The following is a 15,851-nucleotide window of genomic DNA, read 5'->3' on the forward strand; positions in this document are numbered from 1 at the left end:
GGCAGTTATAAAAGTTGAAGAAATATTCAGGCATAAAAATATCATAAACAAATGCAGAATAGCAGAAATATTAAATATATTTTAGAGATTAAAATATAATAAAATTATTTTAAGTAAAAGAGCATTAAAATCAATTGTTGAATAAATAAGTTAATCCCAACAAATTGTGGGGCAAAGGGCAAATCATAGAATAGTTCTTTTCATTAAAGATTATGACAATAATAAGATAACATACCAACATTTTGGGGATGTAACAAAGCAGAGGATAAAATGTTTAACTCTAAACAATTTAATTAACAAAAAAGAGAAAGAACATTTAAAAATTGGGAATGCAACTAAAAACAAACCTACAAGACCAACAAATAGAAAAAACAATTAAACAGCAAAATAGAAATCATGAAAACTAAAGAAGAGATTAATAAAATTGAAAGCAAAAGCCTTATTGAATTAATAAATAAAATTAGAAATTGTTTTTTGAGCAATAAAACAGAAAAACAATAAGTCAATTTGATCTAAAAGAAGAAAGAAGATAACCAAATTACCAGTATTAAAAAGAGAATTGACAACAATTGAAGAAGAAAAGATATTATAGAACTATTTTGCTCAACTATATGCCAGTAAAATTTACAACCTAAATTAAATAAATATTTACTAAATTATAAAATATCAAGATTAACAGAACAAGAAATAAAAAAATTTAAATAACCTCATCTTGAAGGAAGAAACTGAAAAAAAAATGAACCTTTGAGTGGGGTGGTAGGTAGGGAGGGAACATGGGACCAGATAGATTCAAGTGAATTCTATCAAATATTCAAAGAAGAATTAAATCCAATATTATCTAAACTATTAGCAGGATTGTAAAAGAAAAGATCCTATCAAATTACTTCTATTTACAAATATTGTATTAATACTTACAATAGGGAGAGTAAAAACAGAAAAAAAAATTGACTAATATCCTTAGTGAACACTGATATAAAAATTTTATATAAAATCGTAGTAAAAAAGGTAAAAACAACATATCCCAAAGATTATACAGTATGATAAGGTAGGGTTTATACTAGCAAGGCAGAGTTGTTTTAATATTTGTAAAATTATAATCTTAACCCATATTCGTAATAAAAACAAAAATTACATGATTATATCAATAGAAGTAGAAATATCTGATATAATACCATACCCATTTCCATTAAAAACATCAGAAAACATAGGAATTAATGGGCCTTTTCTTAACATGATAAATAATATATATCTAAAACCAAGAGTCAGCATTATATGTAATGGGGGTAAAATAGAATCTTTTTCAATAAAATAATAGGTGAAACAAGGCTATCCATTGTTGCCACTTCTATTTGATATAGTACTAGATATACTGGCTATAAGAAAAAGAATAAAACAAAATTGATGGAATAAATAAAAATAAAGAAGAAACAAAATGATCACTTTTTGCAGAGTATGTGATGGTATAGTTAAAGAATCCTAGGGTCAAACTAAAAATTAATTGAAATAATAACTTCAAGAAAGTTTTAGGATATAAAATAAATCCATATAAACCATCAGCATTTCTCTAGGGTGTCAATAAAAGCTGGCAAGAAGAGATAGAAAAGTTTCATTTTAAATTATTACAAAATGTCAAAAGGGAATCTACCTAATATAAGAACTATATAAATATAACTATAAACCACTGTTTTCAAAAATAAAGCTAGACCTTTATTTTGGAGAAATATTAATTGCTCAGGGTAGACCAAGTCAATGTAAAAAAGTAATATCACCTAAGTTTATTTATTAAAAGCCACAATCATTAGACTACCAAAGGATTACTTTATAGACCAAAAACAGTAATAATGAAATTCACAAGAAGGCACAAAGAGTCAAGAATCTCAAGGGAAATGATGAAAAAAGTATGAATAATGGGAGGCTAGCAGTATCATATCTAAATCTATACCACAAACCAGCAATTATTAAAATAATATAGACCTGGTTAAAAAATAGAGATTGATCACTGGATCAGATTATGTACACAATATACAGAAAGAAACAATCTTAGGAGCCCAGTGTTTGATAAACATAAAGACCCCAGCTACTAGAGAAAGGATTTACTTTTTGATAAAATCTTCTGGGACAATGGGACAGCAGCATGGGAGAAGTTAAATTTAGAATAACACCTCATGCTATATACCATAATAAGTTGGAACGGATATGTCATCCAGATATAGAAGGTCACATCATAAACAAACTAGAGAGAAAAAGGAAAAAATTGTTGATGAGACATGAATTGAGGAAGAGTTCATGACTAAACAAGGGACAGAAAAGAATACAAATGATAAAATGGAAAATTTTGATTTAATAAAATTAGAGTTTTTGTACAAATAGGTTTACTATAGATAGCCAAGATTAGAATGGAATCAGTTAACTGGGGAAAAATCTTTGCAGCAAGTTCTAACAAAATTCTTATTTACAAGAAACTGATTCAAATTCATATGATTAAGGGCCATTCATAAACTGATAAATGGGCTAGGGATATGAGCAAGTAGTCCTCAAGGGAAGAAACCTAAGCTATCTATATATAGTCATATAAAAAATGTTCCAAATCAGTAATAATTAATAAAGTCACTCTGAGGTCCTATCTCATAATCATCAGATTGGCAAAGATGACTCCAAAATTCACAAATTTTGGAGAAGCTTCAAGATAAAAGTCACATTTATGAGATGTTACTGGAGCTAAGAATGGGATCCAAGCATTCTGGAAAGCAATTTGGAATTATGTATAATAGGTTGTTAAACAATGCATGCCCTTTTATTCAACTATATTGCTATTAGACCTATACCCCCAAAGAAAAGAAAAAGTTTCTAGTGGCAAAGAACTAGAAACAAAGTGGATGCCCATAAATGGGGGAACAACTAAATAAATTTTGGTAGAGGACTGTAAGGGAATAATACTATTGTGCTAGAAGAAATGAGAATAAAGATGATTTCAAAGAGATATGGAAAGACTTGAATGAAATGATACACAGCGAAGTGAGTAGAACTGGAATAATTTCTACTCTGATATAAATATTATACAAAAGAATAATTTTGGAAAACTTAAGAACTCTGATCAAATGATCAATTATGATTACAGGAAATTGATAAGGAATACTGTCTACTTTTTGACAAGTTTAAAGAACCAGTATGAGAATGCTTTGCTTAATATAACACAGGTATTTTCCTTTCCTTCCTCCCTTCTTCTCTCTCTACCTACTTCCCTCCCTCCCTTCCTTCTTTCCTTCCTTCCTTAATTTTTCCTTCCTTCTTTCCTTTCTTCCTTCCTTCATTGCTTCTTTCCTTCCTTTTTTCTTTCCCTTCCCCCTCCCATCTCTCCCTTTCTTACTTACTGTGAGTGAGGGATAGTAAGAAGGAAGAAGGGAAAAAGAAAAAAAAAGAATTCTTGATGATTGAAAAAAAAAGTTTAAAAATATTATCTTCTGCAAGAAGCCTTTCCTGATCTCTCTTAATGCTAGTGCCCTCCCTCTATTGAGGGATTTATCCTGCATTTATATTGTTGTACATAGTCATTTGCATTTTTTCTCCCTCAGATTGTGAGATGCTTGATCTCAGGAATTGTTTTTTGTCTTTCTTTGTATCCCTAACTCTTAGCACAAACTGGAACTTAGTAGATACCTAATAAGTGCATGTTGACTTTATTTGGATTTGTGTTTATTGATATTTACGCTAAAAATAAAAAGTTATTTTAAAAAGAGATTATGTATTTCATTTTACAAATGAAGAAACTGAGGCCCAGAAAGTTTAAGTGACTTCCTCAAAGTCAAATAGCTGATTTATGGCAGAACCAAGATTAGAACTCACAGATCCTGAGTCCTAAACCAAAGCTGTTTCTATTAGATCACTGCTGTCTGTGTGGTTTATGAAAGAGGACTTAGTCTCAAGAGCTGAATCCCCCTAAATCCAATGTCACCTGATAGAGGATGCCACAGAACTTACATCAGCAATGGCACAAAGCGAATATTTGTATTCAATGCTTCAATGTTCTTCATTTCTTCATCAGTGAGTGAGAAGTCAAAAATCTGATAAAAGGAAAATAGGAAAGATTGAGATAATTCCAGGAGCACTGCAATAACGTTGAAGCTTTTAAGTAAGATGACCACTGACAATACAAAACAACGACTGGCCAAGACCACAAATTCCTACAGATTCAAAGATCCCCTGGAGAGCCAAATACAAATTAGTTCCCAAGGAATCAATGTTTAGAGGCTCTAATGGGAAAGTTTATGGAAATTCTAGTCCATGGCAGTCTTCTAGTCTTTCCTGAGATCCCCTTCCAGCCTTAATGCTCTTTGCTATTCTTTGGGAAGCTGAACAGTATGGGAAATCACACTGTTAAATGTTGTTGCATTTGGCAAATGTTCAACAGTCTGCTCTCCCCTCTACCCCAATGACAAATTTTTAAGTTTATTTGCGTTATTAACATTTTCTCCATCACTTTCTTAAGTCTAGATAATTAGCAAAAAGATAAATCCAGTTGTGATTTGTATTATTTGGCAAAATGCTGCCTAATACTTATAAGAGGAAAGGACAACAGGCAAAGTTATAAATTATCCTTCTGGCTTCCTTTTAATGAAAAAAAACTAGTTCATTGGCTAAGATGTTCTATTTGGAAGACAGGCTTTTAATATCTTTGAATTTCATATGATGAAATCAAACTAAGCAATAAACATTTCAAATGTAAATGCCCTTAATTAAACAATTTAAGAATTTAACTTTGAAACAGAATTGTGAACTTGGTGATTAGCTATGAATTTAATTGATTTTTAATTTTGGTCAAGGACATTACCTAGGATTTGGTCTTTAGCTGAGCTATCAACATAACAAGGGTGATTCCAAAACTCTTAGCTCTTAGTTGATTTGTTCAGTTTTCTCATTCTGAAGTCACAGCATAGTCATTTAACCTGGCTAAGTTTTGTTTTTACTGCACAAAAAGAAGCTGGCATTATAGGATTGGTTATAAGTGGCTTACACTGAAACAGACTCAAGTGTTTGGCGTCTGGATGATTTTCAAGTTTCATTTGTATCTACCTCTGCCTGCACTGATTTTTTTTTTTTTAAATCCAGATATACTAACAATTAGAAAAGTTAAGTAAAAGTTTCAAGTTTTTTTGCATTCTCATCTAACAAGTGAGAAATTTTCCCTTCTCACTTAACCAGCAATGGCAAGAGATGACAGAAGAAGAAAACAGGAAAAATAATGGAACTGGATAATTCACAAATTAGAAATTCAACCCCTGAATAATTGATCCTTGGCTATAATTCAGTCAGATTAAATCTAGGCACAGGAAAGTGACTGTGGATAAGGGCATTGGGGATTCACCTCATTTCCATTGTTATTTGCGTTCTCTAGATAAGAGGTATAGTGCCCATTATGTGGATACCTTTTTATGCAATTCCACAAACTAGTTTCTTACCTGGAAGTTTTCTTTTATCCTTTCCACATTAAAACTTCTGGGAATGACAACCATGCCTCGTTGGATAGTGAAACGTAGAGAGATTTGTGCTGGTGACTTATGGTATTTTTGACCCAAGGAGATCAGCAAAGGGTCTTCTAGCAAGGGAGGACAATGTAAGTTTACCCTTTAAACAAGAACAAAACATGTATGCTATTTGGATGAGGTCATAAATCCACCTTCTCCCCTCCCACTCGATCATCTACACAGATAATACACATTAGCTAAAGTCAGATTTCCTGAATACATGATAGGACCTCAATAAAAGCTTACTGATCTGCTGATTGCTTCTTTGTGAAGGAGGACAAGTTCACAGAGCTATCTGCGTCTTCTCTAGCTTTGTCTTCCATCTTGAGGGGAGGTGACTCTTACACAGCTTTCTTCTGTAACCTTGATAGATAAGGATATTCTACCTCCCTAAGGCGGTAGCTTTTGAAATTTTTGGACACAGTGCTGAAATTCCCAGTTATTTGTCTTAGCTCATTAACTTTTGTTTAGATTTCTGTTATTAAAATTAACTTACAAGTTTCCAAAGCATTTACAAAGTAACAAATCAAAAGATAATATATATAAAGTGCTTAGCACAGTGCATGGCACATAGTAAATACTTAAAAATGTTTCTTTTCTTCCTTCTTTTCAATATGGTATAGTAGATACAATAATAGGTTTGTAGTCAAAAAGACCCATGCTCAAATCCTCAGTCTGATACTTACTAGCTGTGTGATCTTTGTCAAATTACTTAACTTTTATATTCCGCAGGCAACAATTTAGGACTAAGCTATTAAGTCACAGATGGGTTGTCATCTGTATTGGTAAAGGGATTTCCTATACTGAGAAGTACTCCACCCTGCGGTCTCAGATCTTTGTTATATGTATGTATGTACGTATAGAAGGGGGTGTATACATAAACATAAACACATATACACACACGTATATAGGTATATATATGTATGTGTTCAAACTGAGTATATATCTCTATTGATCTATTCATCTATAGCGCTATAGTGCGGTACAGTGAACAGAGTAACATAGTGAGAGGACCTGGATTGAAATCCCACCTTTGACAATGTACAGCCAGCATTATGTTGGACAAGCCACTTAACCCTCCCAAAGCCTCAGTTTTCTCATCAGTTAAATGAAGATTCTGGATTAGATGGCCTCTAAAATCCCTTACAGGATAGCCAGATGGTGAAGTGGAAGGAGTGTTGGAGTTAGAAAGACCTGAGATTAAATCTAGCTTCAGACACCAGCTGTGTGATCCTGGGCAAGTCATTTAACCCTGTTTGTCTCAGTTTTCTCATCTATAAAATGAGCTAGAGAAGGAAATGGCAAACCACTCCAGTATCTTTGCCAAGGAAACCCCAAATGGAGTCACAAAAAGTTGGACATGACTGAACAACAACAAAGTCTCTTATAGTTTTGAGATCTGTGATTCTTAATGTCTATCACAGATTTTCTGATCAAGAATGTATAACAGACTTTCAGCAAAGCAACAAAAGATATTGTCCATCTGCTATTGAGGAGCCATTAGTGATGATAATAGCATTTATACAATGCTTTAAAGCTTGCAAAGAACTTTACAAATATTATCTCATTTTATTCTCACAACAAACTTGAGGCACAGGTGCTATTATTAGCTCCATTTTACAGATAAGGAAATTAAAACAAAGATGGTTAAGTGACTTTCCCAGGGGCTATATTTGAACTCAGTTCTTTCTGACTTCGGGTCCAGAGCTTTATCCATTGTACCATCTAGCTGCCTCAAAGATATGTAACAGTCATATTTGCGTGCAGCCCACAAGGCACTCAGAGCACACTACTTTTGTATAGCTATAAGAAACTACAGATAGGTATTTCATGCTGTGCAACAACCTTTTCAGCATCATTAACTTCAAGCAAGAGTTATTCCCTGCTCCAAACTGCATAGAACAGTTGCTGGTTGCTAACCTTTGTCTTCTTGTGAATGAAAAGGTCGCTGTTCTCTGCTCTTAGCTGATGGTTACAGTGTCTTTGTTTCTGTCTTTCTCTGTCTCTGTGTCTTAACTGTCTTTGGGGATATAATCAGCTTAGGATCTATAGAAGTTCAAAGCCAGATAGTCCAAAAACTAGAGATGAATAAGATATGATCTCAGGTCTCAAAAAATAGTTGAAATGATGCAGTTAAATACAAGATAAAGAGTATAGAGGGTTTTTTAAAGCATTAATAAAATGCTACAGAAATTTGGAGTGGGATTTCATTTCATTGGGTGAATTGAAAAAGACTTCTTAAAAGAGGTGTCTTATGAATTAGGCATTGAAGGATGGGTCAGATTTTAATAAGCCAGGATGGGATGGAGGATATTTCAGGCATAGGGAATGTTATGAGCAAAGATACAGAAAAAGGAAAGAGTGTACTAGTATCTTTGAAGAATGCCAAGTCATTCCTGATGGAAAATGCTATCTACATCCAGAGAAAGAAGTATGGAGAATGGATGCAGATTGAAGCATACTATTTTCTCTTTTTTTCTTTCTTGTGGTTTTCTCCTTTTGTTCTGATTCTTCTTTCCCAGTATGACTAATGTGAAAATATATTTAATATGATTGCATATGTATAGCCTGTATGAGATTGTTTGCTTTCTTGAGGAGAGACAGGGGTGAGAGGGAGAAAAGAATTTGGAATTCAAAATGTTGAAAACTATCTTTACATGTAATTGGAAAAAATAAAATACTATTAAATGGGGGGAAAAGATTACATCACAGAAATTTAAGAGGAAATTTTTTCAAAATGTCAAGTGATCTAATTTAGCTGGATTATAGGGGAAAGGAAGAGGAAATGTGACAGAATGGAGAGAGCACTATACTTGGGCCAAGAAATACCCAGATTCAAATCCTATCTTATCAGTTTCTAGTTGTGTTGACCCTGAGTAAATCAGGGAACTCCTGAGCCTCAGGAAATAAAGATTTATCTGCTAAGTTGTAGGTGATTGGTGATAATGCTTCACTGCAAGGTCCCCATTCTGATGGAACGAAAAGTGATCATAGCATGAAGTAAGACTGGAAAGGTATATTGGGGCCAGTTTGTAGAAAATTCTTATGTCTGGTTCCTGAATCCTACAATGGTGTCTCCTTTAAGACACAAAGCTAGAAGCTGATGAGATAGGAACACCTTGTCATCCTACATCAACCTAAACAGTGCCATTAAATTCCTGCAATAATTTTTCCTGCAAGAACTTCATCACATAGCATTCTTGCTGGTGGGTAACTTTATCTTCTGATAGATGGTTTGACACCTTGAATACCAAGGTATCTCTGGAACTTATTCTGTTGGCAACTAATAATTGAAGACTGCTCCTGTTGTTTTAGCAAGGGAATGGTTTGATCAAACCTCTGTGTTAGGACTTCTTTGACAGTAATGTATGAGATAGATTGGAGTAGGGAGGGAGATTTTAGGAAGTATAACATTGGCCTCAAGCTTCTAAGTTTCTTTTTTTTAATGTAAAATAGTCAACTTTTTTTTTTTTACCAAATAGAAAAAGTATATTTTTAATAATCTTGATTTAAAATAACTATTAGAAAACTCTGATTATCTTTGATTAATTTAGGAGTTGACTATCCAAACATTCTACTTTTCTTCCTTCCTTTCCTTTTGGCTCATTACCTCTACTAAAATTGACCATTACAAGACAAAGGTGAAATTTTGCTATTTTTTGCAACTTTAATTTAAGGCTGAGCTTCTGTTTATCACATCATGTTCCCACTTAACATAGCTAATTAAGAATTGACTGCTGTTTTTGTTCAGTTGTTTCAGTGATGTCTGACTCTTTGTGACCCCTTTTGGATCCAGACACACTAAATTAGAATTTCCATATGCACAGCCGAACATGAGGATTGTAGGTGAAGCTCACTCGACTTGCATGTTTTTTAAAGCATATAGTAACTTTCACATTCTTTTCCAAACAATCTGATTATCTGTACTTCATTATGAATTTCTTTCCATTCTACTCTAGGCATTTTTAACTTTTTCTTTATTTCTCTCCTTTAAAAATGTTTTTATTTTTCAATCATTAAACATTTTTTCCTCCCTTCTATTTCATGTGCAATTTGGGAGGGGGGGCGGGGGATAAATACAAAACCCTTGTAACAAACAAGCGTAGTCAAGTAAAACAAGTTCCCTCATTAGCCACATGCAAAAATGTGTCTCATTCTGCCAATTAGTCTACGAACTCTCTGGTCAAGCCATGGGCAGCTTTCTTTATCATCAGTCTTCTGAAATCCTGGCTAATGTCTTCATTGATCAGAGTTCTAAAGTTTTTCAGATTTGTTCATTTTTATAATACTGGAATCACAGTGTAAATTGTTCTGATTCTTTTTACTTTATTTGCATCAGTTCATGCAAGGCATCCTCAGGTTTCTCTGAAACCACCACTTTCTTCATTTCTTCTATTATACTGAATATTCTATTCTATTCTATCTATATATTATATATCATGAACCATAATTGGTTCAGCCATTCCTCAATTAATTGGTGCTTTATTTCCTTTCCAGGTCTTTGCCACTGCAAAGAACTGGAAGTTTGTTTTTCTTTCAATACTGTTTGTTAACATTTTATTTTTCAGAATTTCTATTTTGCTGTTTTATTATGTTTTTAATCAATTGAGTTTCTAGTTTATTTTTTTAATTGCTACCCAATTTGCTGATCTGTTCTTTCTCTCTTTTGTTGTTGAAATGGTTTAAAGATATAAATTTTCCCCTAAAAATGCTTTAGCTAAGTCCCCAAAATTTTGGTCTTCTTGTCAGCATCTATGTATCATTTTGTAATTTGTTTTCTTTGAACCACCAATTCTCCAGGATTAAATTATTTTGTGGCCTATTGAATTTTAATCTTTTCTTCAATGTCTCTTTATTTAAAATAATTTTGTTGAATTGTGGTAATGAATATGTTTAATAGCATTGCTTTATGCATGTTTACAATGTTTTATGCTTTTATTCTTTTTTTAAGTATTTTGGTGGTATGACATTTGGACACACATAGTATTGAATCTAATTCACTACATAAGGCACCTTTTAGCAAATGCAGTTTCCCTTTTTATCTCCTTTAATTAAAGTGTATTTTTCCTATTGCCTTGACTAAAATCATAATTGCTACACCTGGTTTTTTTTGTATGTGTTCAGCTAAGACATAATACATTTTGCTACATCTCCTTATTTTAACTCTTTATGTTTCAAGTGTGTTTCTTTTAAATAACATATTTTTAGATTCTGCTTTATAATTCATTCTGCTATCCTCTTCCATTTTGAGGGTGAGTACATCCCATTCACATTCACAATTATAATCATTAACTGTGTATTCCTCTCTATACTATTCCCTTATTCTTTTTTCCTCTCTTTACTTCCTACCTCCCTTTATCACAGATTCTTACCCTTTCTTTCAATTTTACTTTTAAATCCTTCTTTATGATTGTCCCCTTCATGCTAAGGATTTGTTTTCCTACCAGAATCTACCCTCCCTTTTATTCTCCTCTTTCCCTGTTGCTTCCTATTTACCTGTAAAATCCAATCTATTTCTACTACAAACTCTTTATGCATGTATATGTGTTTTACCTTTGACCAATTCAGATGAAAGAAAGATCCAAGTGATGTTGTCCGCCCCCTCCACACCTCTTCCATATTTGAATAGACTTTTACCCATTCCCTCTGATTCTGAGATGTAAGTTGTCCCATTTTCCCTCCTGTCTTTTTTCCCCTACTGTATCCCTTTACCTTTCCTTTTCCTTTCTACTTTCAGTATCATAAAAATGTAATGAAACCATTCCTAGGCCTTCTGTCTTATTTGAATTCCTCTATGAACCCTGATAGCATTATGGTTCTAAAGGAATACTTATATCATATACCTTCTATTAAAAATCTTTACAAAAACCTTTCCAAATGCTCCCTTGTGTTTACCTTCTCATGCTCTCTTGACTCAGGAGTTTATATTGTCACATCTCTACTTAACTCTGGTCTTTTTATCAGAAAGTCTTATATTTCATTGAAGGTCCATTTTTTCCTGTGTAGAATTATACTCAGTTTGTCTGGATAAGTTATTTTTGGTTATAAACTTAAGTCTTCCATATTTTGGAATGTATCATACCATGTTTCTGCTCTTTTATATTGGTAACTATTAAATCTTGTGTGATCCTATATTTGAATTCTTTATTTCTGACTGATTTCAATTTGTTTTTCCTTGCCCTGGAAGTTCTAGATTTTGGCTATAATGTTCCTAGGAGTTTTCATTTGGGGTTTCTTTCAGGAAGTGACCATTGTATTCTTTCTGTTTTTCACTTTACTCTCATCTTCTAATATGTCTGATGAGGTTTTTTCTCCCATCATTTTTAAAAAGGATATCCTAACTCCTTTTTGGTCATGGCTTTTAGGAAGTCCAATGATTCTTAAATATATATTGCTGAAGAAGCAGCAGACATATTCACGACAGTCTTTGTGTTTGTTCTCATAGAATCATGAATCTAGAGTATTGGACTAGAATTGCCTCTGTCTCCTAAATACTTCCCCTCTAGGGGAATGATATCTTTTTAGGTTCAAACCTCTTTCCTGGTGCTTAAAGGAAATTCCTTAAAGGAAGAGGAGTAATCTAAACTTACGTCTGCAGGTTTGACTCCTTTCCACCAAGTGCTACTTTCACAAAAGACTACCACAAATAGTGAGTAGTAAGTAAATCCACTTATCCAAGCAGATGGAAAACAGAAATCAAGGAAGTCATATAGATTATAGTATATTAGAAAATACCAAGGGTAAATGAGCTCTCTTGGTGGAAATAACCCACCTCAGTTTAAGCAAAAGAGACTTAGATCATACCCAAGTGGAAATTCCCCAGTTTCTAAGAAGGCAACTTGGAATTCAGGGACCTGTTGAGGAATCAGCTTTATTGTACATGTCTTCTTTTCAAAGTCTGTTCTCTCTCTTCCAGAATCTCTCCTCAAAGGAATTCTGAAACTTACATGTCTATGTCTTGAAGCAAGAATTAAGAAAGATATCTCTCCTCTCCAAAGTTCTTTTGCTAATTCTGTTACTCTCACAGACATACAGTAACAAGGCAACATTCTCTCTGCAATGAGGAGAATCTTATGAAAGTGGACCACCCTGACCCCAAGCTGGAGATGGGCATAGAAAGATGACAAGAGCAGGGGCAAAGCACTTGAGCTGGATTGAGACCTTTCAGTGTCTTTACGGGGAACTAGGAAGGAAGAGAGCCAAGTAGAGATTGAGAACTAGCCTGGTCTACACTCTTGGAATAGCCTGCTGGTTGGTCTTCTTGACTCAAGTCTCTCCTCACTACAATTCATCCTCCTCTTAACTGCCAAAGTGATCTTTCTAAAGCTTAGTAAATATATAACTTTGAGGATGAATTAACATATTCCATTTGTTACAGTATACTTAAAGATCCTTGAATACTAACATTCTCCAATACATTTTGCAAAAATTGTCTACAAAATGTTCTTCAGGGATCTGGTAACTTTTATATATGGAAACCCATAATAATTCCACTTAGGTGGTCTAATCACAGAATCACTGTCATAACTCCCCTACCTGGTACTGCAGCTTTACCTATCAGGTTTGCTCTGAGAGCTATTATTGAAAAATACTAGCAAGAAAACCATGCAGATATTGTTATTTATACTGAAAACTGGAGGCAGCCATTAAATGTTTTCTGTCTATGAGATCAAACACTTGTTTGTGGTCATTGCCTTACCATTTTATCTATGAAGGTCATCCCATAGATGTCCTTCAGAGTGCAAATCTGAAAAAAGATATTCCTCAAAGAAGAGCTTCCTGTCAAACATTGCTCATATATGTGTTCACTGAAAAAAATAGAGGAACAGAAATCTCATTTTGAGCAAATTATACAAAGTGATAAAGAAATTGTCCTCTATTATTTTAAGAAGTTTAATGATATACTGGGCCTCAAAAAAATGTTTTCTACATGCCTTACATGATATTGGAGTCATTACTGATGTGGAATATCTTCCACAAATTGAAAGGATGAAAGAAATAAGAAAAAGAAGCTTGAATTGATGCCATTGGGTATAACTTTAGAAGAGGAGGAATCTTCACTTAAAATTTTTTTTGAAAAAGCCTATAATATTTTTCAGTGTGTTCAGAGCTTGAAACAAAGACAACTTCCTGACATCACACTTCTTGAAATTTATCCATGAATTGGCCACTTATTAAAGGAAATGTGGTCAAGAACTGAAATAGGTCAAATTAAAAAAACAAAAAAACTTGCGATTTCAGAAATAATGTGTTCCTCCAAAAGAAAATTGTGTATGAAGGTGTAATCTCAAGTAAGATGGTATTTTTGCTGGGTTTTTTTGGAGTTCAGTTTCTCAGGCTCAGGTTAAATTGTACACATCTGAAGGATTAATGTCCTTTGAACTCTGATAATTCATAGCTGTGCTGAGTCAAGTAGGTTTCATGCTTTCTGGCTCTGAGTCAATCAGGGGTGGAGTATTTGTTATATATTCTGAGAGGCTGGCAGTTTGCTTTGGGGGCATGCTCATGAGAAGGACCTTTTGATTCCCTGGATGGGACTCTGAGTAGCTGTTTGTTAAGAGCCCCCTGATTAGTCAGATGCTGGTGCTCTACCGTTCTGGTATTGAATGTAGGTGATTATATTTTTTGTTCAGACATTTGAAGCCCTGTCTGTTGAATCTCTGTGCTAATTTCTCTGCTTGTATTTTCTATACTCACTTCTTTCTACTTAACTGTAATTAAAGTAAGATTACTGACTCTTTTAAAGTTATCTTTCCTTTAGAAAAGTGGATCAAACAACTTGCGTTAGCAGCCCACCCTGTATGCTAGTGTGGTTGCTACTACACAAAGCCAAAAAGGAGGAAAAGAAAATTGATTTTTAAAAAGTTTTTAAGTGTTTTTAGGTTGAAAATGATTCCATGAATATTGATATTGCTATTACTCTTTCACAAACATATATTGCTCATTTTAAATGGTGTAACTCAGAATGTTTCTTAGAAGTGTCTCAATCTCTGTATCCCACTTTGTTTAACAATACCTATATAATAAAGAAAGCAGTATGCCATAATTATATAATGAAGGAATTAATATGTTATTCATATCCTGTTGTTTCTGAGGATTCAAATCTGAGTTATGTTCACCTTTGTTTTGTGGATTCTTGAGGACAGCTAGGTGGAACAGTGGGCAGAGTTCTGGGCCTGGAGTCAGAAAAGACTCATCTTCCTAAGTTCAAATCTAGTCTCAGACACTTACTAGCCCAAATGGGGTCACAAAGAGTCAGATGTGGCTGAAATGACTGAATAGCAACAACAGTGCAGAGCTACTTTATTTGTGATAGCCAACACCCACCTCAAATGGCACAGTCCACATGTCTAATGATTGATAATGGCTAAAAAAATTATATTAATGTAATGGAATATTATAGTAGGTGAAAATGACAAGCATACAAACTTATATGAAGTGATCTAAAGGGAGATTAGCAGAACCAAAATAATAAATAGGAAGACTAAAAACTCTGCATGTTTTCATTATATTGATAAGAGCTAACATTTATATAAGATTTATTATGTGCCAGGCACTGTTCTAAGCACTTTACAGTTGTATATATGCCATACATGTGTACACATGTATGTATTGTTAACATTATATATTGATATTGTTATAAATATATCATAAATATGATTTGATTTTATAGCTATTATAATAAATATTATAGCAAGTGCAAATATTTATTATATCAGTTTCAGCATTTAATATTAATGGGTTCATTTTTGAAATATTTATAATATGTTAACATGATGTAGATTGTTATATCTTTATATCATATAACATATGTACATATGTGTATGTGTATGTATGTGTGGATATGCATACATATATACACATATATGAAAACAAATCCAATCAGATGGATCCAGAAAGGGACCCAGAAAACTTAGTTTCTGTTTATTAATTTTTGGATTCTCGGTATGCTAGAATTTTTGTGTTTTATATATGATTTTACTTCTTAATTTTTATGTTTATTGAATAATGTGTTTTTGTTTATAGTTACATTTATAATATACAAATAGATTATATGATCTAATAGTGACATTTATAATACGAAATAAGGAATATCTTTTAACTAGCCTAAAAATTCCCAGCAGCTTTTATATTAAGTATTCTATATGGGCAAGGCCTTTTAAAAGAGTTGAAGGTTTTTTCTTTATCTTAACATGATGTATAAAAGGCAGATGCACTGAAAGCAGAACTTTGTTTATTTGTTTTGTGTCTGTATTCCCAGGTGGGTTTTTTTTTACATACTAGATACTTTAAAAGTGTTTATTGAATAGAATTGGAAGTCACTGGAGA

The 15,851-nt window shown here is 33.2% G+C and overlaps 1 protein-coding gene and 1 pseudogene across 2 annotated transcripts in view; one reads left to right on the forward strand and one right to left on the reverse strand.

Annotated features, from left to right (window-relative positions):
• Window positions 1-15,851, reverse strand: part of AKR1D1 (aldo-keto reductase family 1 member D1) — a 64,720-nt gene that overhangs the window by 8,408 nt on the left and 40,461 nt on the right. For both annotated transcript variants that reach the window (XM_072652611.1, XM_072652610.1), the window contains 2 exons: window positions 5,457-5,622; window positions 3,979-4,061 (listed from right to left, as the gene is read on the reverse strand). In XM_072652611.1, coding sequence (XP_072508712.1) covers window positions 3,979-4,061; window positions 5,457-5,622 — 249 coding nt within the window. The remainder of the gene's footprint in view (window positions 1-3,978; window positions 4,062-5,456; window positions 5,623-15,851) is intronic.
• LOC140531039 (tripartite motif-containing protein 59-like) lies at window positions 12,860-13,807 on the forward strand (annotated as a pseudogene).

The sequence above is a fragment of the Notamacropus eugenii genome, chromosome 3 (assembly GCF_028372415.1).
Source record: "Notamacropus eugenii isolate mMacEug1 chromosome 3, mMacEug1.pri_v2, whole genome shotgun sequence".
In the NCBI taxonomy this organism is placed as follows: domain Eukaryota; kingdom Metazoa; phylum Chordata; class Mammalia; order Diprotodontia; family Macropodidae; genus Notamacropus; species Notamacropus eugenii.